Raw genomic sequence first — 22070 nt, forward strand, 5'->3', positions numbered from 1 at the left:
CTCTAATATCCAAATTTTTTGTACTACAAATTATTTAAAATAAAATATCTTTTAAATTTAACTTTATTTTATATATTTAATTTAATTCTACAAAATATAACAATTTTTAATATTTATTATATACTATCATTAATTTACTGCCCTGTGCATCACGCGAGTTTCATTCTAGTATATATTTATGAAACATTTCAGATGCTCTATGGTATATGGTAATCTAGTGATTTTAGCCGTTGTTTATAATCATGTGTATATTTTATGATAATTTTATAATTGAAATCAATCGCTAAAATTACTAGATAACTATACACCATGAAGTACCTAAGATGCATCCATATATATTATTATAGCAGTAAAAGATTACGCCAACAATCGATTTTTGTTTTGCATAACTCTCGATATATGAGCTAGAGTGGCATGTGACCGCAATATTCCACTGTCAAGCCAATACAATTTACAGAACTTGGGCAGGTGGTTAATTAAAGGGAACGCGAATATTGCAATGAGCAAAAAATGAATCCTAAAAAGTGCAATTACATGAACTATATAATGTCCACATAGCATGATATTTATACTCTCCGTCTTGTTCTACGGACCTGAAAATGAACAACCAAACTTCAATAAGCCTAACAATAACGGCATCAGCAAGAGTAAAGAACATACGGTGCAAGTTGATTTTCATTGGAACACAAGGTCAACTTACAGCACATACATTGGTAGTCACATTTTGCGATGCTAATTTTTCCTTACATTTTCCACTTCTAATCAGGTTGCCTGCAGGAAAAATTTCTGCATCATTAACTGAACATTCTGATGTATCAATGACTAGCAGAAAACATTATTAGAGAGCTAACTTTGCAGCATGATTGGTTTGCAGTCTGAGTTTTTCCTTTCAGGTAAATTGGGTCATTTTGATGGGGAAATTACACTGACCTCACTAAAATAGGTCAAACACTTGCAACCTTCTACTTTTTGACATTCCCAGAAAACTTTATTTAAAAGAAAAGTTTATAAATAAAATTCAAGAACTTTCCTACATTCTCTATGATACTTCCCTGCCAGTCCTTCATATGAAAAAAGTCCCGACAAAAAACTCGTACTTAAACAACTTAAACAGGGCCTGAGGAGTAAATGATGGCATACACAAATAAACCCAAACAGGAAATATAAGGGGAAAAGAAAGTGTGAACAAATAACGGATCAGCTAAACTGAGCCACCCATAAACTCAATATTAACCATGAGTCCATGACTGTTGTAGCAGTTACCTATAGGAACAGAGAAGAAAATTTTATGTATTTTGTTTATCTATTTCAATTATAAAGGAAACTCAGTAAATTTTCAAACAAGGGAAACAAGTATAATTATCAATGACACAAGGGGAAAGTCTTATGAAGTTATCTTGAAGACTACTAGATTTATGGAGGTCACATCAAATTTTTGTAGATATATAGCATGTGAGAGCTTAATATGCTTCAGCAACATTACCCAATGGTCAATACAGAATGTTTATTATATGAAGTATTTCTTGTACTCTTGGAACTTTCTTTGGGTGCGACCCTTCTCCGGACTCGGGTAATACAGAATGCTTTGAACCAGGCTTCCCCCCCCCCCCCCCGCCCCCCGCCCCCCTCTTTCTTTCTCTATTTATTCTTATCTCCAACTCAATATTAATCTTTTACAAAAATACTAGGAAAAGAGCTTACTGGAAGAAATAAGCAACCCTTCAAACCATGAAAGTATTTAGAGATAACTTGGCTGCAAACAGTATTGCAAATCTCTCTTTCATCATGAGTGAACTAGGCATGTGAATAACTCCATTTTGTCAAGTAAAGTGGATGCACTGATTAACACCACTGCTGATCTCAAAAGTGGCAGATATTTGATTTCCCCATTTGAGGGGGAGTTTGAATATTTGATTTGTTAATATTTATTTAAACATCCTTTCAAAGGTTTTATTTCCTTGTTTCTTAGGTCAAGCTTATAGAGTTATCAGGGATGCTATTTCCTAATATATCTCTTTTTGTTGACAACTTTTACTGGGATTAAGGAGATTTAACGGCTTACCTGGTACCATGTTGTCTTCTATTTATTCCTGTTTTAATGTATCATTTGAATATAAAAAATCAGACAATTCCTCTCTAAAAATTAAGCAATATTCCTTCACACGGGACTCGTATTAGTTGTCAGTTGGAAGGGGCAAAGAGAGCTGGATTGGCTTTTGGTTGTCAGTTGCCACGTGATTGCTCCTTTTCAAGCCCCTTTTAGAAAAAAAGAATAAGCCACTAAGTTGGCCTGCCTGTGCTTTCTAGCAAATAAACCTCCCAATTAGAGTTTACCACAAAGAACTGAAAGCAGATGGGAACACTTAGGCAAACAAAATTATCAACCAAGAAAACAGTAAAGGAAATATCTTTTTTGGGCTCCTGCACTACCACATAACAATGTATACCAATTGCTGGTTTCTGGATAACTCACCATTCTCCTGATTCAGTAACCTTTTGTCATTGGCAGTTAGACCTCCTGTTGTAACAACAGTTTCCTTTAGACTACTGAGAGAAGAATGCTCCACAGGATCACTGCAACATGCACATGGTAATCTCATGAAAAGATAGGAAATAAAAATGACATGATAAACATGATTCATTTGCAAATAAAAGAGAGAACCTGGTTGTATGAATTTAGTAAGTGGTGATGTATGAGGAGTTACAAATGTATATGCTAGAGATCAGGATAGAATCATATTATATAAGAGTATCAAATATGGTCTCTTAAGATTAGCATAGTTATTTATCATTATTCTCTGATTATTGTTATTGTCATTGTTATTAACTCTGCCTATGTTACACCTGCGGTACATAACCGATCCCAAACCCGAATAAAGGAGGAAGGTTGACAGCCAACATAAAAACTTAGTCAAATCTTCATAATATGGATCAAAGACGTTATTGCGCTAAAGTTAGGTCGTTGTCCGAAAGCAACGCGTTGTATGGCTCGCGTATAGTGTCAAATGAACAAGATTCGTTGCATCGGTTCCTGGGTGTAGTGTTAAATGAGCAAGGGTTCCCGCGTTTCTGTGAACGGACGAGGGTAAATAAGCTAGTTCACAAAGAAAAAAAAAAGGTCGAAGCGACAGAAGGTTGAAATTTGGGACATGAAACATAAGTACTCTAATAGGAAAATCCATGGGGATGTTGGATACCATGACAAGGAGGAAGATTAACATCATGTGCCTACAAGAAACAAAATGGATCGATGCAAAGGCAAGGGTGTTGGATACTTCCAGGTTCAAACTTTGGTATACAGAAAAAGTGAAGAATAGGAATGGGATAGGTATTATAGCGGATAAGCAGTGGAAGAACGACGTAGTGGATGTCAAAAAAGTGAAAAATCGATCATCCTCTATCAAATTTGTGGTGAAAGGAAATACTTTCATGTGATTAGCGCCTATGCACTGCAAGTGGATTCGGACGAGCAACACAAAATAAGGTTTTGAGAGGATCTAGAGAATTCGGTCCAAGACATACCTTCAAGAGATGAGACTTTTTTTAGAAGATTTAAATGGCCATGTTGGAAAGGAAGTGACTGGGTATAGAAGTATTCAGAGAGGCTATGGTTTCAGAGTGGTCAATACCGAGAATAAGACTATTTTGGATTTTTCCTCAACTTTTGACCTTCTCATCACAAATACATGTTTTGAAAAGAGAGATGAACATCTTATAACCTATAGGAGTAGCATGACAAGCTCTCAAATCGACTTCTTATTGAGGAGAGTCGACCGAAAATTTTGCATTAATTGTAAAATTATTCCGGGAGAGAGTTTAACAAACATAAGATGCTCGTCATGGATTTTCGCATTGAGTAAAAGTTGAGAAAAATACATCATATGAGAAATCCGAGGACGAGGTGGTGGCGGATGAAAGGTGAGAAACAAATAAGCTTCCTAAGACAGGTAGGAGAAGAAGCAAAATTGGATGGAGATGGAAGCACGGAAGAGATATGGAGGGAAATGACAGAAGCTATTAGAAGAATAGCAAAAGAAAGTTTTAGTAAATCTAGAAAGATAGGACCAAGAGACAAGGAGTTTTAGTGGTAAAATACGAGTGTACAAGAAAAAATAAAGACAAAAATAGAATGTTTTAAGAAGTGGTCTTTGTACCGCAATACAGATAATTGAAAAAAAAATATAAGGCAACTAAGAAAGAAACAAAAGTGACTGTAAGTAAAGCAAGAACATATTAGGGTCTCTATCAGTCTTTAAACACGAAAGAAGGAGAAAAATGTATATATAGAATCGCAAAAAGCGGTGAAAGAAGAACGAGACACTTGAATCAAGTTAAGTGCATAAAGGATAAAGATGGAGAGGTTTTGGCTCAAGAGAAAAAAATCAATGAAAGGTGAAAGAGCTACTCCTACAAGTTATTTAATGAAGAACAGAATATCAAAACTTCGACTACTATCGAAGGATTCGAAACTTCGAGATAAATGAAGTTTTAAAGCGGATTAAAAATGGTAGGACAATAGGACCCGATAATATTCCTATTGAGGCTTGGAAGGACCTTGGAGAAAAGTATCAATTGGTTAACCAAGCTTTTTAATGAATTTTAAAGTAAAAAAAGCTGGAAGATGAGTAGAGAAAGAGCATATTGGTACCTATTTACAAGAATAAAACGATATACAAAGTTGCAAAAACTATAGAGGGATCAAACTCATGAGCGATACCATGAAGTTATGAGAAAGGGTGATAGAAAAGAGGCTGAGACGAGACACAAGTAACAAAGAACCAATTTAATTTTATGCTAAGCAGATCCACTACTAAAGCGATATACCTGTTAAGAAGAATGATGGAGAGGTATCGTAGTAATGAAAGGGATCTACATATGGTGTTTATTGATTTGGAAAAAGCGTATGATAAGGTGCCAATAGAGGTCTTATGAAAGATTTTGGAAAGAAAGAGTATATTCGTGCAATCAAAAACATGTATAATGATACTACAACTAATGTGAAGACTCAAAGGACTACATAATAGAGCTCAATGATATCGTTTGATTCATGTAGCCGACCCCACCTAGTGGAAAAAGACTTTGTTGTTGTATTATAAATAGAGGCTATTCCTCTCATGTTACATATCACGTAAGAATAATATATTCTCCCTCATTTGGTGAGTTATTCTTTATTATTTTCTTAGTTAATCATGGATATTAGCATGGTATCAAAATTAGGATATCCTCTTTGAGCTCCCTGAGATCCTTCCGCTGTCACCAGTTCTCAACGTTCTCAGTTAAGTGCTGAAACAGAGCTAAAAACCTTTGTCCTCTTTGTTGTGCATCTCTTCTGGCAGCATGCCAGCATCTCACCACTATCCACTATCCACGAATATATTTTCTTTGCCATGCCCGTCCATACTATTCCCGTACTGTCGCCATCACCAATCAGTGAACACACCATCATATTTGAGCCTGTCCTCATTGCAGATCTGGTATTGTTCTCTTCATCACATCGCTTGTCATCTTCTGCATTATCAGCATTTCCATTCTTATCCCTGGCTTTGTGCGGCCTACTGCTGCTCCTCAGTGCTCATCTCACCGTGCTCTCTCTAAATCTGTCCTTTTCTCTTTGATCCAACCACCACTGCAATGCTGGTTTTAATCATTTTGTTCAAGTCAAACACTTACAACATTGTTTTAAGAAGTTAATTATTCCTAATTGATCCTAAATGATACATTAAGGAACTTTACTTTAATATCAACATTCCCCCTCATGTTGGCGCATATTCATATGCACCAAGCTTGTTACAAATGTAGTTACCACGAGGACCTCTAAGAGACTTTGGAAGAATATCGGCCAACGGATAATTGGAATTAACAAACTCTAACAATTTCTTTAGGTAAAACATTCTACCTTATGAAATGAGATCAACCTCCATGTGTTTAGTTCTCTCATAGAATACTAGATCAGAGGCAATGAGGCAATGTGAAGTTCAGGAATGCTGCTTGATTATCGCAACATAACTTCATTTTTATAATTGTTCCAAACTTCAATTTTGAAAGTAATTGTTTAACCCAAATTACTCACAAGCCACTAATGGAATGATGCAATACTCAGCCTCTGCTTTGATCGAGCAACGAAATTTTGTTTCTGACTTTTCCAGGATATAAGATTGCCACCAAGAACACAATACCCAGAGATAGACAGTCTATCAGTAAGACCACCAAGAAAAACACAATACCTCTAGAGAGACCATTTATCAATAGGAGATCTTCCCAATCTGGATCACAATACCCACCTTTATATATGTATAATAGTCCTTGTCCAGGGGCTTTTCCAATATACTTCATAATATGCATTACAGCATCCCAATGATCGATGCAAAGAGAACTACATAAACCGACTCACTACACTAACGGTACGAAATATCTAGTCTAGTATTGGTGAGGTAGTTCTGCTTCCCTACAAGTCTCCGATATCTCCCTGGATCAGGAAAATATTCTCGTTGATCAGGCAACAATTTGCCATTAGGATCAATTGGCTATCGACAGATTCTCAATTCATCATATCTGTTTCTTCCAACATAAGGGCATATTTTCTGTGACAAAGCAATACCACTTTTAGATTGATCCACCTCAATACCAAGAAAGTGCTTTAGTTTTCCCAAATCCTAAGTGAAACTGTTGATATAGATGTTTCTTTAACTAAGTTATCCCTTCATTACTATTCTTTGTAATGACTACATCTACATAAAATACCAAATAAATGCATTGCACATTTGGGGTTGTGTTGATAGAACAATAAGCAATAAACCCAGGTGGGCTGCTGCATGTATACTTCTAGTCAAGGAATCCATGAAGGAAGGAAGGCATTCTTGATATCTAATTGATATCGTTGCCAATGACAGATGGATGCAACACAAGGAAAAGTGCAGACAAAAGCAAATTTTGCTTCCAGAGAAAAGTTTCTTGGTAATCATATCAAATAATATCTCCTATAAGTTATTTAGGTTTCAAGATTGGTGCATATTATATTATCTATATGGTCAAGCTCTAGGGAGAGTGTTAGCAATTACTAATAGAGTCATATCATATAGAAGAATATCAAATATGGCTTCTTAAGATTAACATTGTTATTTATCATTATTCTCTAGATTTATTTCCTTTCTAATATTAGGGTTTACTATTATTATAAATAGATGCTAGTATTTCTCTCATGTAAATATCATATAAGAGTAATATTCTTTCTCTCATTTATCGAGTTACTCTTTTGTTATTTTCTTCATTGATCTCAAAGATCTTAATAGTATACATAACCAGTAAATGGAAGGTAACTGATTGCTTAGTTAGTTGCTAACTGTTTGCTTAGTTGGCATCTAGCTGTCACTAGAGCTTGTATGCTATACATGAGAGACTAAGCCGTCAATATATTAGTTCAGTCTATTACCAAATGGAAGGAATCCTTGTTAAGTCACTGAGTGAAAACCCTCTACAATGATCATGAGCTTTACACCAAATAGATGCTAGGCATCTAGTTATATTCCATAAGACATGTTTGTCAGAAAATCTGTCTATTGAAGGTGTGTGCATTAACCAAGAAGAAATATGGACAGATAGTGCCACTGTATATACGCAATTAACCAATGACAGACATGCAAGACATATTAAATGTGCATATGTTTATCCAAATGCACTTTTGAGAATAAGAAAACATACATGCTACATGTTTAGAGAGGAACATCAATTAACCAGTGTGATAATTAAGCAAAGGAATACTTATCCAGAAAAATTAAGGTGAGAACAAGCAAGTAAGCAACACAATTGAATTCATCATTCAAGATACACCAAATGATTAACTTATGCAAGAGTTTTGGGGAGAGTAACCAAGAGTTAATCATTTTAGGAATTAGTCATTTATCCTGAGAAGAAAAAGATGATATCAGTGTGTTTTAGCCATTGTAGACTCTCTTCATTCATACTTTTTTAACTTTTCATGATTTAAACAATGACATAGATAGATATCCCCCAAAGAAATATAGTGTTAAAAAGGAGCATTAGTTATTTTTTTGGGCACTATCTAATAAAATTTGAACTCGATTACATTTGGAAACAATGAGGGAAAAGACTAGACAGTAAAAAACTGTTGACTGAAACTCACCAGTGGGAGAAACTCTTTTTATTTGAAACATCTGCCAGTATATCTTGCTTCTACACAAAAAAAATGACATTCATTAGAATTGTTTCCACAAGAAATGTGCTTAGAAACATACAATACTAAAAGTCTAAATTACAAAAATAAAGGTCAAGTTGAATCTCAAAACAAGGGATACAAAATTATTGGCTGTCTTCTAAACCAAAAAGAGGATTGGGTATAAGGTATTCACTAATGATCTAATAAGAAACTGTACTAGAAACAAATACAGCTTGCTATTTTCATTGAATGGGAGTTTGCGGGGATATGCCTAATGTCAGTTAGATCAGTCCCAATTTTTAGTCAGGCTCAAGTATATGGTTCACATTCTGAACATGACCCCATTGGATCCTGTCATAAATGATGCCTATAGACAAGCTGTCACAATTTATGATATTTTAAATGTCATCTGTTTTTATTGGTCTTCCTCTACCCATATCTACTTACAAGTTTTCCAGAAGTGTTATCCTAACTCTCTCTCTAATGCGGTCACTTCTAATTCTTTCCCATCCCATCAGTCTATTCAACATTAGGAATATCCTCATCTTTGCAAACACAGCACTTAGTCTCTTGTTGGCTTTTCACACATTCAGGCCCACATAAATTTGAAAAGCTCATAATTGTGTGGTAGATGTTTTTCATAAGCTAGATGAACACTTTCCTATCAAGAACAACACTTGAAGCACTCCTCTATCATATAAGCCCAACTTGATTGAATCTTATGGTATGCATATCCTATTTCCCCATCATCTGGATGATGGAACAAAGAACTAAAAGGTATGACTTGAGGGACAAACATGATCTAATTCAATAACTTGTACCATTATAGCTCATGTATAAGAATAAATTCCAACAATTACATGATGAGTACAATGTCAAATAGCTGCTTTATGAAAGGAAGATACTTGAGAAAGGATTGGAAAGGGGACATTTCCAACCTAAGTATCATCCTAAAATAAGATCCAAAGAAAAAGAGATTGAAAAATTTGACATTAAAATCCAATCAGTTTTAGCTCCAAAGAAGATAGCTGAGAAAAGTGTCAGAAGGAGAGCTAGTCAGAATCTACTAACAACTTATAGTTACAGAAGTAGAAACAGATTCTTTACAAGAGGTTCTATGTGCAGCAGACAGCTATCACAATTAACACTTAACAAACTGTTTAAGAGCCTGATAGTTAGACTGGATTGATCCTAAGTTGAACCAGCAGAGTAGAGTTTACATAAACCAACTTGAATGATTAAATATCTACACGTTCCCTCACGTAAAACCCTCTTTTGGGCTTGAATTGTGAAGTAGCATTTTTCTATCTTTATTTAGAAAAATGGAGATACAAGAATCGAACTCTAGACCTTTTGCTCATAGAAGCTCTAATATTATGTCATGAAATCATGTCTTCTAAAAGTTTTAATTAGGCAGAAGCAATAAATGATTATATATCTAACTAGAGTTGCTGCACATAGATACATGCCCAGAGACAATCAGCCCCAGCTACAGCAATGGCATTGCCTTGATCTGACTTCTTGACATACACTAATATAACTTATAGATGGACATAAAATAACGCCAGATATTAAGATTCAATGAATTTCCCACCAACCTTTACACCACAGGAATCTTTGAGGTGGGTTTCAGGGCATTTGAAATGTTGAACAGTATGTTTGCAACTTGTAGGAACAATTTCTAATGTACAAGCAGCAGCTCTTTTAGATCTTCGGGATACCAAATGTAATTCTGGCTGACAACCCTTCCCACTCATAGAATCACAAGGCAAGAGCATGTTTGTCTCTGAAGTCTTTTCACAGTTTTTGGTTGCAATTTTGTTTTTCTTCTCTATTGATTCATGCAAACCAGTTGATCCACAATTAGAAGAAAGCACATGTTTACTCCTTTTCCGTGGGGGTGAATCTTGCCTCACATATTTAGCATTTGTTATTGCTCTCACTGATAAATTGTCCATTTTGCTAGATGTCAAATCTAGAACCCTGGAAATTTTGGTATTAGACTTGGGGAAAGCCTCTTGCCCCTTGCGACCATGCTTAGTAAGTGGCTGGTAATAGAGAGATCAAGCAATATGAAAAATAAATGCCATCAGCAAAAAAAGAAATACAAAATATTTGTGGTGTAATGAATAAGCACGAACCTTCTGAGCAAATGCCTGAGGGGTACAACGTTTAAGTGTAGCAAAGAGACTACATAGAAAACCTTCCTCGCAAAATGACTCTGAACATTTTGAATTGCCCTGTAACTGACAGATCACATCGAAAAACAAAGATTGTCCGAATAAAACTACAAATTAGATGGCATAAACAAAAGGTAAAATAAATATAGATTAAACCAGCCACCTAAAAAGCTGCGCTATTCTTAGAAAAACTCACTTTATAAAATGAGGAAGGAAGCAAAATCTGCCCAGGAGCTTGTGATACTGATATTGCACCATGATTAATTGCATTTAAAGCAAACATCCCAAATTCAGCTAGAATGTGCAGCTTCTGCATTTCACAGAACTCAAATAAACCCTATATACAAGATTCAACAAAGATGCAAAAATAAGTATGCTAATAACGGAAATCTTAAGAACATTTTACAGCGTTGGTCTGGGGATCAATGGCATCTTCAGCTTTTCTGATTGCCCGAAAAATACTAAAAAGATGCAAGACAGCATCATTTACAACATCCAGGTCACCATCAACTATACTGGCATTGGTAAATGCCTGCAGGACAAAGAAGAGCGGACTACACAATAATCCACATGTATTGCAGGTTTTAGAAGTCATTCATATCCCATAAACTGTAAAGCTTTAAACATGATATTGAACAAGAACAACAATATTACCTACAAAAGTCAGCATACAATTTTTCATTCCGACAACCTTTCAGTGGAAAGTCGCTATTCTGAGCAAGGACATGAATCAAATAGACGACCATGTATGTAGGATGTGCAACTGCTCCATGCGCAGCAGAACTTTGTTGTTTACGAGTGACAAGACCATAATCCTTAATAAATTCTGCAATATATTCATAGCTCTACAAAAAAGAAGTATCAGTAATCATCATGTAGCAGAAAGATACAACCCATAATCAAACTGACATTAATAACTAACATTATGAACAAAAGTAGTAATTAGAAATACAATAAAAAAGATGTAACCTCATGAAGAACAAAGATGAAATAAACAAGGAGTGAAAAGCATCACCCCCATATCAAACACCAAACTGCTAAATCACAGTGGAAATTTTACTACACAAAGAACAAACTCAGATTGTTTATAAAGCAAAGATTTCAGATGGAGGTCAGCAAATCACTGAGGTGAGATCAAAGGTTAGCAAAGCTTTTACATAAGCAAGGTTGCTTCATGTATACTTCATCAAGATCACCATGGACAAAGGCATGGGGGGCTACCTATACAATCTAGAATGCACATCTTATGAAGTAGAAATGGGAAGGTAAGGCTCAAGAGGACAGGCAACTGTCATTGAAGGAGTAGATGCCAGATCCAATAATAGCCAGAGAAAACAGCAACTCAAGTAGAGGGTCTAGGACAAGTTCGTACCCAGGCTTCAAGTAGTAGTTGAGCATCTACCTCAGATGGCAATAGGCAAGGATGTATATATATATATAGGACTTGGACATTATGGGGTGCCCAAAGTCCCCCATCGAGTAGTATGGATGCTTGATATTGTATTTAAGGAGTGTGTTTTTTCTCCCTTAATATCAAGCTTTTAGTAGTTTTTCCTTAAATATGAGAGAGAGAGAGAGAGAGAGATCTTGCAGTTCAAGTGAAAAATACAAGAGGGTAATTTAGTCAATACATAGTGTGGAACCCATCAGCTGTTAGCAGCAGGTTGTGTATGTGTGAGTGTGTGTGAGGGAGAGAGAGAGAGAGAGAGAGAGATCTTGCAGTTCAAGTGGAAAAACCAAGAGGGTAATTTAGTCGATACATAGCGTGGAACCCATGAGCTGTTAGCCGCAGGTTGGTTTAGGCTGTGACTAACGATTACTAACTGTTCTCATTTACTCAGTTACGCCGCCCCAATCACAACCGTCCCTGCTAAACAACTATTGAGATCTAATCTGCTGCGGATCCAAGCTAGGAAACTAGCCTTAGAGCAATAGGAACTTAACCTTTGAGACAGCCTCAGTGAGAAGATCTGCAGGTTGCTCATCTGTTGGAATATGCACATCAAGGACCTTGCCTGCATAACCTTCTCTTGAACAAAGAATAGTACACATTACACGACAAACTTGTGAATAGGAACCTTCCACTCTACCAGCAATGACTGCAGTGACAACAGTTCTGCTGTGAGGTCAGTGAATCGCTGAGGCAAGGTCAAAGCTTAAATTTGCTAGAGTTGGTTGAGTGTATGTAAGGCAGTAGTACGTGGAAGGGCTTTGGAGCGAGTTGTCATTGGGTGAGGAGTTGATAAGGGTGGCTGCACTAACCAAATCCACAGGAACCCAACCCATTAATCACAACTGGGGCGGGTTCAATCCTGATCCACAGTCGAGCAGGCTGGTTGCTGAGCAGATCATGTTGCATGTTTATTCAGGTTTAGGGCGAAGCCACCCTGACCGAACCAGCATGGAATGCATGCATGCATGCATGGCATACATGAGTTGGAATCATATGACACTAGTATCAATTTAAACAAACTTACACCGCTCGTAACTTTTTATAGAATATATATCTTATCAATCCAACCAATGAATGACAAAGTGAAAATCATCGAAGAACCTTTATTTATGCATGTTTTAAACAAATATATTACGTTGATTTTCAAGTATATAAACAGTATAATAAACAATTTTGGATTCACATGAAATTTTCTCGAGATAATATATAAGCTTTTAATCCAATGGCTAGGTTTTCAAAAAATTACATGAAGAAAAAAGTTATTTAATGGTGTAACATTTACACTAAGATCAAATGACACCAGTGTAAATTAAATTAGCTCTTACACCATTGAAAAGCTTTCCACTGGAGTTTTTTTTTTTTTTTCCTCTCTATATAATACATGCATATATCAATATTAATATTTTAATAAAATCTACATGATATATTAATTTATTTTAATTTCTTTACCTTTAATAGCTTAGAATTAGATGAAGAATCATATAATTTTATGTTTGAATGTGCTTTGGGTTATTGTTGATATCAAACTAGAAAGACCGAGCTTTCCACTACAATTGGTCCCATCTCATTCCAAGTTTTGTGGAAGGAGTTATGAGGGTTGGAAGTCGGCTGTCCCCGAAGACCACTCTGCTCTAGGCAACAAAGTTAAACCAACCATAACTCCACAAACATTGGTTGAGAATCTTTTTGGTGACAATAAACTATACAAACCTAGCTTTCAAACAAAACTAGTTTTCTTCATAATATGCTTCAGAGGTAGCAAGTTGGCAAGTCGATAACTCGACCAATAGAGCTCGTACCATTATAACTACTTGTTCAGCTTACTTTTCTTTAAGTTTGGTAATGTTATGGTCCAAATATCTAATGAAAATATTGCATTAAAAATGAATTAAAAAATATATAAAAGCAACAGGCACATGCATAATAGACATAGACATTAACATACATGATATCGGACATCCTCAATGCCATCTGTCACTCCAAATGCAAATGCACACGTGAATCTAATAGGTAGTTTACGCTCCTTCAACAACTTGTGGATTTTGGCAAGAAATGTTCTCCTAACAAAAGGCGAGGAGTCCTGGAATATGAAGTAGACACCAGAAAACACAACAAATAAAAAATGTGGTATTGACTAATGAACCAAATGAGAACTAGTAAAATATTGATAATTTAAAGAGCCATATATAAGAAAAACTCGATAGAAATTAGAACTAAATTTGCTTTATTCCTTACATCATATATTCTTTTTAATATTCCAGAGACTAAATATTCTTAACTGCATCTGTGGTATGCCAATTATCCTAGATCAGAAACAATCTATAGATTAAATGCCGAATGATATAATATTATCTAACTTATAAAGGAGAGTAGATAAGTTGATACTGTTAAGGAAAATAAGAGGGGTAAAAAGCCGTGTGTCAACAATTCTTTGGCTCAATGGTTGTCTTGAAAAGTCGTAAGGGTACACATACATGCAGAGTTCTGAATACAGATAACTAAAAATGCTAACTATATCACAATGCTGTTTCCAATGCTATATTAATCACGTTTGGTCCGATGAAACAAATCAGTCAACACTATTATCTATATCCTATATCCTGCTATTGACTACTTTGATTCAGAACCCTAGAAATTAAATTCTATTCTATACTACCTTCAAAAGATTTCCAAGAAGGTAGGTAACAGCTCTTATGTCAACATATCTAAGAGGGAAAGTCTTCCATAAAGATCATGAGCTTTGCATAGATGTTAGGAGTCCAATCCTACCCATAAAACATTGTCAAAACATTTGTCGTTGAAGGTGCGTGCATTATGGTCTTAATCATTTATCCCCCACCCCCAAAAAAAAAACAATTTTCCTATCTCGAATTCTTATAGTGTCTAACAATACATTTACATTCATTCTTTGGACATCCACTCTTTGCAAAATCCAAAAGTGTCCTTAGAATCAGCAATCCTCTTGGTGTTCTTGATTACATCTGTTGATATCATATTCAGATAATTCAGTCAATTAGTTGTTAGGTGCTGTTAGTGTCAATTAGGTTAGATTAGAATCAATTATGAATAATTGTGTTTTATCTTTAGTAGGTATTGTAATGATTAATTAGTGTATATAAATATATGAGCTGAGGAGTTCATATACCTCAAGCTATTCACATTAAATCATTGTCTAAACATAGTATCTAAAGCATAGGGTTCTTTTCTGTTTTCAACCACCACTGTCTGTGGTGTTCTATCAGTTGGCTGCTCTTATCTGGGAAAATCAAGCCCACATTTCTTTGCTTGTATTTCAATTGGGAAATAGTATATAAGTGGTTAGTCAATCTACATTTCTTGAGTGAAGAATTATTTTAAATTCAGATGTTACAGAAAAACAAACCTTTCCAATCAAAATAGTACAGCGAAAAATTTCTGGAGTAATATGCAAATCCCACTTCCTAGAAAGCTGAAGAACTGCCTTTGCTGCAGCTAATCTGATACGAGACATGTCATTTTCCCTGTGGGTAACATAGAATAACATTTCCGAATCAAGTTTGACCCGAGAAATTAAATAATTCAATGCAATATATGGTCAGATACAGAAAATGGAAGAGAAATTGTTTAACATATGAGTTCAGTTATAAATATCATAATAACTTAGAAAAGCATAGCTTATAAAGTCTTCTACAAACCATAGTTTGCTATAAATTGTGTTCAACATATAATTTAGAAGTTCTCTAATTACAATATCTTTAGCATGCAACTCTCACTCCAAAGGAAGCAGCTGAGAATCAAACAGATGATGCATAAAGTATTCACCTAAAGCAACAACATTTTACTTAGTACACAAAACTTGGAAAAAAGAATAAGCAAGTTAGTAAATTACTTTAAAATCCATACCATGAGCCTGTCTCAGTCATATCAAAATTGTTGTTGTATAGCATTGTTGACAAAATATCCAACAAAAACTTAATATTGCATTTGATATGGCCTGCTTGATAAGGTAAATAACTCTTTACCAGGGTTTTAAGTCCATAAATCTGCCCAAAAAGAAAAAATAATTGTGAAAATTACAGAGTCATTATGGAAGAAATACAATGCACTCAATTAGGTTGTTCTCCACCTGCCCCGGTGTGCTATACATCCATAATCCTATAGGATACCACTGAACCACAAAACCTTCTCTTTTTGTACAATAAATTATACCAGTTACGCCCTTACTCAAACACAAGGTGTTTTACCAAATCAACCATACTCGTCATGTTGGCAGTTCACATTAATCAACCATACTCGTCATTAAATAATGCCTTGCCATTTAACTTAAGCGAACAAGTGACCTTTAGCAAACTTAAACTTGAGCATTGATGTATATGTATAGTTCAAATTAAATGTAAAAATATGCTTATCTCTCAAAATAAACAGCTCCATCAACTAGATACACCTTAAGACAGAAATGTTAGATAGCAATGAGGATAAACAAACCAAAGTACAAAACAGAAATGACCAAAGGACCAAAAAAAATAAATAAATAAATAAAGAGGGAGTAAGGATTGTGAAGGAGAATGATGGCGATGTATTGGAAAAGGTTTTGGAAAAGAGGGGAGTAAGGATTGCATATATTGGTGCAATTAAGGACATATATGATAGGGTTAAACAAGCATGAGAACCCAAGGTTGTGTGACAGAGGGAATTCGTGTAAGATTACACCAGTTGTCAACTTTAAGCCCATACCTTTTCACATTAGATTTAGAAGTGCTTACTAAGCATATCCAAGGATGGCGCATGCTTTTTAAAGATGATGTCGTCCTTATAGGAGAATCGTGGAAAGGTTTAAACGAGAAGCTACAATTGTAGAGACAAGATTTTGAAGTACATGATTTGTGCAAAAGTCGCACTAAGACGGAATATATGACGTATAAGTTCAACACCAAAAGGGGGAATACTAACAAAAGTAAAAATTAGAAAAAGCATCATATCAAAAGTAAAGCTTTTTAAGTATTTTCTAGGATCCAAGTGGGTTGGTCAAAATGGTGGAGCATTTCGGGTTTTGTAAGCAACAAAAAATACTTTTAAAACATGAAGGTAATATTTTATGGCTCTACCATGCGGTGAAGCGTGAACATGAACGCAAGCTTAGCGTGGATGAAATGAGGATATTTATACGGATGAACAATAATATATGTTTATAGATAGAATAAGGAACGATGATATGAAAGAGAAAGTTGGAACAGCACCCACTATTGCAAATATAGTGGAATATTGTCTTAGGAGGTTTTAACACAGAGAAAAGACTAGTAGAGCATCTAATAAGGAAAGCAGATCAGATGGAAGATAGACCAGTCGTCAAAGGCAGAAGAAAACTTATAAATACTCTTATAAGATGGCCAAACGAGAACTATGTGTGAATGATCTCATTGCTGACATAATACAAGATAAGCCGAAATAAGTCATTTGATCCACTTAGTTGGATACAAGGTGCTGGTGATGGAGGTGGTACTTGCTAGTAAAAAACTACAGAAGAGGAATGGTGAAGAGGAGGATGATATAAGAGAAACATAGTATTAGAATTATAAAATTTTAATACGGACATTGTTGGAATTAAAAAAAAAAAGAAAACTCATGTCTTAGACAACGTTTGATTTCAAAGACATAGATACAGAGACACAGACACGCTAGTACATGTCAATTGTTTGTTTGTTGAGATACAAATTTTTAATAGACGTACACAAATGCATATAGAATACATGTATTTAGTGTTCCTCTAAAATATTAAGACACAGACACAATCAATTGTACACAATTTTTTACACTTCTATCCCTTGTTAATTTTTAAAATAACAATTTTATCCCTAACCCTAATTCCTTTTTTCTCTTTCTCCTTCTCCATCCAATGAGATGCTCACCATCCTCCTTCCTCCCTCCTCCATCTTTCCTCTGCCACTAACCTCTCCCTCAAGCATTGCTCTTTCCGCCATCGCCGCCACTGCAGCTGCATCTCCTCCTTCGTCCAGATCTGCGGCTGTTGCCTCTCCCCCTCTTCGCAGCACCCACGGCCACCTCTCCGTCTTCCTCTTCGAGTCTGCCATTGCCGCCTCTCCCTCTACCTCGGTTCTTCCCCTTTCTCAGATCTGCTCCTCCGTTGCCTTCTCCTCCCCTTTCATTTTTCTTTTTTCTTTTGAAAAATAAATATTCTTGTTGATTCTTGTGAAATTTTTGCTGACTGATTTGTGGTTAATTGTGTGTGATGATGAATCTGTGGTGGTGCAGATGGTGAATGGTAGTGGCAGCAATGGTGGCTGCTGCTTTTTTGTTTTAAAAGAAAATTTATTATAGGGATAATATGGACCATTTCTAATTTTATTGTGTCTTGTTCAATGTTTTTTACCAAACATAATATATATACACTAATAATTTGTGTCCATATCTTTAATGTTTATGTCTCTGTGTCTTGTCTCAAGAAATACATAAACAAAACGCTGCCTTAGCTATCAAGTGGGATATAAATTGTCTTAGTGTGTGTCCTTGTCAAGAAACTTTGTGTCTTAACTAAACAAAAGGTGGACGTGTGTCATAGTGTTCATGTCTCCCATGGACATGGACGCTAAGAAAATGTTTGGTTGTTGTCCATCTCCCTAGAGAATGGCACAAGCCCACCATTTGATTTGGTGAAACACAGTTCTAATGAACACGAGGCATAGAAACACACTAAGACATCAACACAACATTTTAAGCAATAATTTGCCAACTATGCCCTTATTCTAAATTTTTATAATTCCACAATTACGCTGATTATAATTTCATATCTCTCATCTTCTCCTTCTCCCTCCCTTCTAGCCAAACCACCACTGGCTCTCCTCGTTCCCAACCACCCAGACCACCGCTGCCTCTCCTCTTCCATACCTCACTTTCTTCACTGCCTCTATGCCTCTGCCACTTGCACCACCACCCCAATCTTAGTATTTGTTTCGCTTCCCAGATCTGCCGCAGTATTGCCTCTGAATCTATCATCTCACCTCTGGCTCACCTTCTACATCTGACTTTGTGTTGCCACCTCCACCTCCATGTGCCTTTGGCCAGCCACCACATTGCCACCTTAGCCACCTTCTGTGTCTTCGTCTTCCTTTCTTGAATTTGTTTCGCTTTTTATTTTTGAGAAAGATTATTGAAAGGGGAAATTTTAGTGAAATGTTTTTTATGGTAGAATGGTGGTTGTGGTGATTAGTGGTGGTGGAAAGGTAGTTGTGATTGTAGGGATAAAAATGACATTTTGATAGAAGAGTATCTTGTGTCTTCCGTCCTATTCTTCATTATCAAACTAAAGATTGAAAAAATCATGTATTTTGTGTCTGTCTCCAGTCTTTATGTCTTATGTCTGTGTCTCTGGACAGACACTTATCAAACAGAGCCAAAACAAACACTACCACACGGACAGGCCCAGCCGATATATGGACAATCCCAGCTGGTCCCAACAGTTCCTACTGGCCGTGGCATGGCATGTCTCTGGCAATCCCAGCTGGTCCTCTTTTCTCTTCAACAGTCTTAGTCTTCATCATACTTCTTTTTCAAGAGTCTTATTGTAACAAGCTTAAAGCTTAACCTTTAGCTATAGGGATAGTGTCATATCAAGTAATATCTCTTGTAAGTTATTTATGTAACAAGCTTGATGAATATGGTATAAAGGTCAGAGCTTGAGGGGAGTGTTGAGAAAGTCGGTAGAGTCGTTAGTAGTTGAATTTATTGAAAGTAGTTGAGTGGTGCTTATATTATTATTCTCTTCTATGTATATGTGGTGTCATCTATTGTCAAGAAATTGAGAGTCATTCTATTTTTATTGAGTTACCTATTATTTCCTTGACTTCGTGATAAAACATCATTGCACCATCAGATCCATGTAGTCAATCCAAACTAACGGGAGATGTTCTGGTTATTTTATATATACATACTCAATTCCTTAATAGTGTTCATACTACAGGGGGACTGCAGCTTATAAAAATTACAACTGTTAGACCTCTTCCTATTTGTCTAATATAAGAAAGACATCAACTATCAATTACTGGGATCTGAACTTTATTTCATTTTTTCCCCCTCTTTTGTTGTCTGCATCTACACCAAAATAGAAACTACTGAATTCAAAATAGACCATCCGATTTGTCATACTAACCTTTAATTGACAAGATTCGCAACATTGAGCAGTATTAGCTAAGCATGTCACACTATCACCATCATCCCAAGTGCTCCATCTAATAAAAAATGCAAGGTGTAATAAATTTGCAGATTATTAGCCTTATTCCGGCAAGATGAATAAACAAGATAAGTTATGTTTAATTCAAATTACTTGAATAATCTTTTGTGTTATATATGATGTGATCTCTTCGCCTCTAGTTTCAAAAGTCAAAACAGAGTGTTGTGCAATACAACCCAGGGACTGCAAAACTGTCGGGACATTCCACTGGCTATACAAAGGATCGATCAACGCCTGTGCAAAAAACAATAAAAATAGAAAACAAACAGTTTGAATCGACAGTCATCAATAAGAATTAAATGACCTATAATCAAACAGCTAAAAATCAACACTTGTACCAGTAGTTAGAATAACAAATTAATCTTCCGAAAAAATAATGTCTAGAATAAAAAAATAAGTTTTTGGGCTTTATATGACACCCTTAACACTTATTTTAGTTGTCTAAATACTGGCTTTAGTATTTTTCCTTTCTTTATTTCTTCAGTTATTGACTTTTCGATGTAGTTTACACAAGATATCAGAGCTCTTCATGTAACTTGGGCCTTATTGTGTACTCCTTGGCCACAAAGTCCACTGGTCTAATAATTAGTGATCACTCTCGAGCAAAGTTGCGGGTTCACTTCTCTAGTGCATGATGCCCAAGAAAAGTAAGCTCCAGTTACTTGTCGAGGACCAAAATACAACCTTAACCCATGTTCTAGTTGTCCAAATATATGCTTTAGTATCTTCTTTTCCCTTTCTATTCCTTGAGTTTTAGCTTTTCATTGTACTCACATTATTCAATTGATGATAGATTTGAAATCTGAAAAATATTCGGTTTCTGTTCTATAATCCAAGCATACGGATCTTGACAAACAGATATGGAAAATATGAACACAATGTTTACTCCATCAAAATTATAATCACATTGCACCTTAAAGATTACTCGTAAAATTAGAAAATGATTGCTCAGTAGTTATGGAGCTATGCAGAGACGAAATTGGCCTGTGTGCGAGTTCATCAGCACATTTCTTAAGAAATGATAAATACACTGCAATGAAAACACAGAAACTTAGATGCAACCAAAAATCAGTTCACTGATAACTAAATATTAGTTGCTTATACTGAAAATGATAATTAAATATTAGTTTGATACATTGGAAGTTAATTTAATAAACATGCATTTTTTAACAATTTTTACATACATTACAAAAACACACAAACAAGATAAAGACATGAAAGCAAACTACCTAATATTAAATGAAACATGAGCTCCTGCTTTGCTATAATTCAACAGCTTGTCATTAACAGGACTTTTCTGTTCCAATAACAATTTGACTGCATTTCCAAGCCTTTCAGCATTGGTAGGGAAATTCTGACAATAACCTGGTTCAAGAACAACGTCAAAAACTTAGAAGCAATCAACTAAGATACTATTACTGACTAATAGAAGCAGAGCTTTCTTCAATTTGGCCACTATAGTATATAAAAAATTTGGTAGATGTAAATCCTTCATGTCATAACTCTAACTTTGCCTAACTCATTAACATAAAGACAGGACCGTTTTAGAGGGATATCTCAACACCCTTCCTAGGTCCTGATGGCTTAACCAATAAGGCAGACCAAAAAAACCAAACCCATTAACCAAATTTCACCAATTTGATCCTCAACCTCCACCAATACCACATAACTGGAAATATAAAACCTGAACATAAGAAAATAAAAAATTGATGGTGTGAATCCATGACAGAGACTTGCGAGATCAGTTGTAAGGAGATCTCTGCGCATTGTAACAACATACTGTTAATTATGAATAACAGAGTTTAGATTTATCATTTACCCTTCCTTGATAAGGCAAATAACTCTTCAAAGTTGCTTTAAAATGCAGTGTGTAAAACAAAATTTACACGTATACCCAGTCATAAAAAATGTTTGATTTACCTTCAAGTATCTTGAGAGTTTTATAAACACTACCATCTCATTAGATGATATAGTATAAAACACTATGAGTTGTATTTAAAAGCTACTGATGGATAAGCATTACACATTAAGAGATAGTCA

General features: G+C 35.5%; 1 protein-coding gene across 9 annotated transcripts; it reads right to left on the reverse strand.

Moving 5' to 3' along the window:
• Nucleotides 1-357: 357 nt before the first annotated feature.
• LOC112776052 (sister chromatid cohesion protein PDS5 homolog B) lies at nucleotides 358-20266 on the reverse strand. 9 transcript variants are annotated; one of them, XR_011878137.1, is made up of 14 exons: nucleotides 20124-20266; nucleotides 19950-20028; nucleotides 15689-15828; nucleotides 15189-15306; nucleotides 13752-13886; nucleotides 11008-11198; nucleotides 10760-10907; nucleotides 10550-10663; nucleotides 10315-10419; nucleotides 9772-10221; nucleotides 8141-8190; nucleotides 2474-5634; nucleotides 701-771; nucleotides 358-593 (listed from the first exon to the last, which is right to left on the reverse strand). XR_011878137.1 is itself a non-coding variant. In XM_025820007.3 (14 exons), exons 3-14 carry the CDS (start codon nucleotides 15730-15732, stop codon nucleotides 567-569), a joined length of 1545 nt encoding a protein of 514 aa, XP_025675792.1. In that variant the 5' UTR covers nucleotides 15733-15828; nucleotides 19950-20028; nucleotides 20124-20266; the 3' UTR covers nucleotides 358-566. The 9 variants fall into 9 exon arrangements, 5 of the variants coding, with proteins under 5 accessions (XP_025675792.1, XP_025675790.1, XP_025675791.1 ...); XM_025820007.3 differs by having other exon boundaries at nucleotides 710-771; nucleotides 2474-2574; XM_025820005.3 differs by having other exon boundaries at nucleotides 2474-2574.
• Between the last annotated feature and the right edge of the window lie 1804 nt (nucleotides 20267-22070).

This window comes from Arachis hypogaea, chromosome 19 (assembly GCF_003086295.3).
Source record: "Arachis hypogaea cultivar Tifrunner chromosome 19, arahy.Tifrunner.gnm2.J5K5, whole genome shotgun sequence".
NCBI lineage: Eukaryota > Viridiplantae > Streptophyta > Magnoliopsida > Fabales > Fabaceae > Arachis > Arachis hypogaea.

Coding starts and splice junctions, on each gene's coding strand:
- LOC112776052 (XM_025820005.3), bottom strand. CDS start 15,732: ATGCTATACAACAACAATTTTGATATGACTGAGACAGGCTCATG. Junction 13,887..15,188: donor GTACTATTTTGATTGGAAAG/GTTTGTTTTTCT, acceptor TTCATATTCCAG/GACTCCTCGCCTTTTGTTAG. Junction 8,191..9,771: donor AAGATTCCTGTGGTGTAAAG/GTTGGTGGGAAA, acceptor TTTTTTGTGTAG/AAGCAAGATATACTGGCAGA.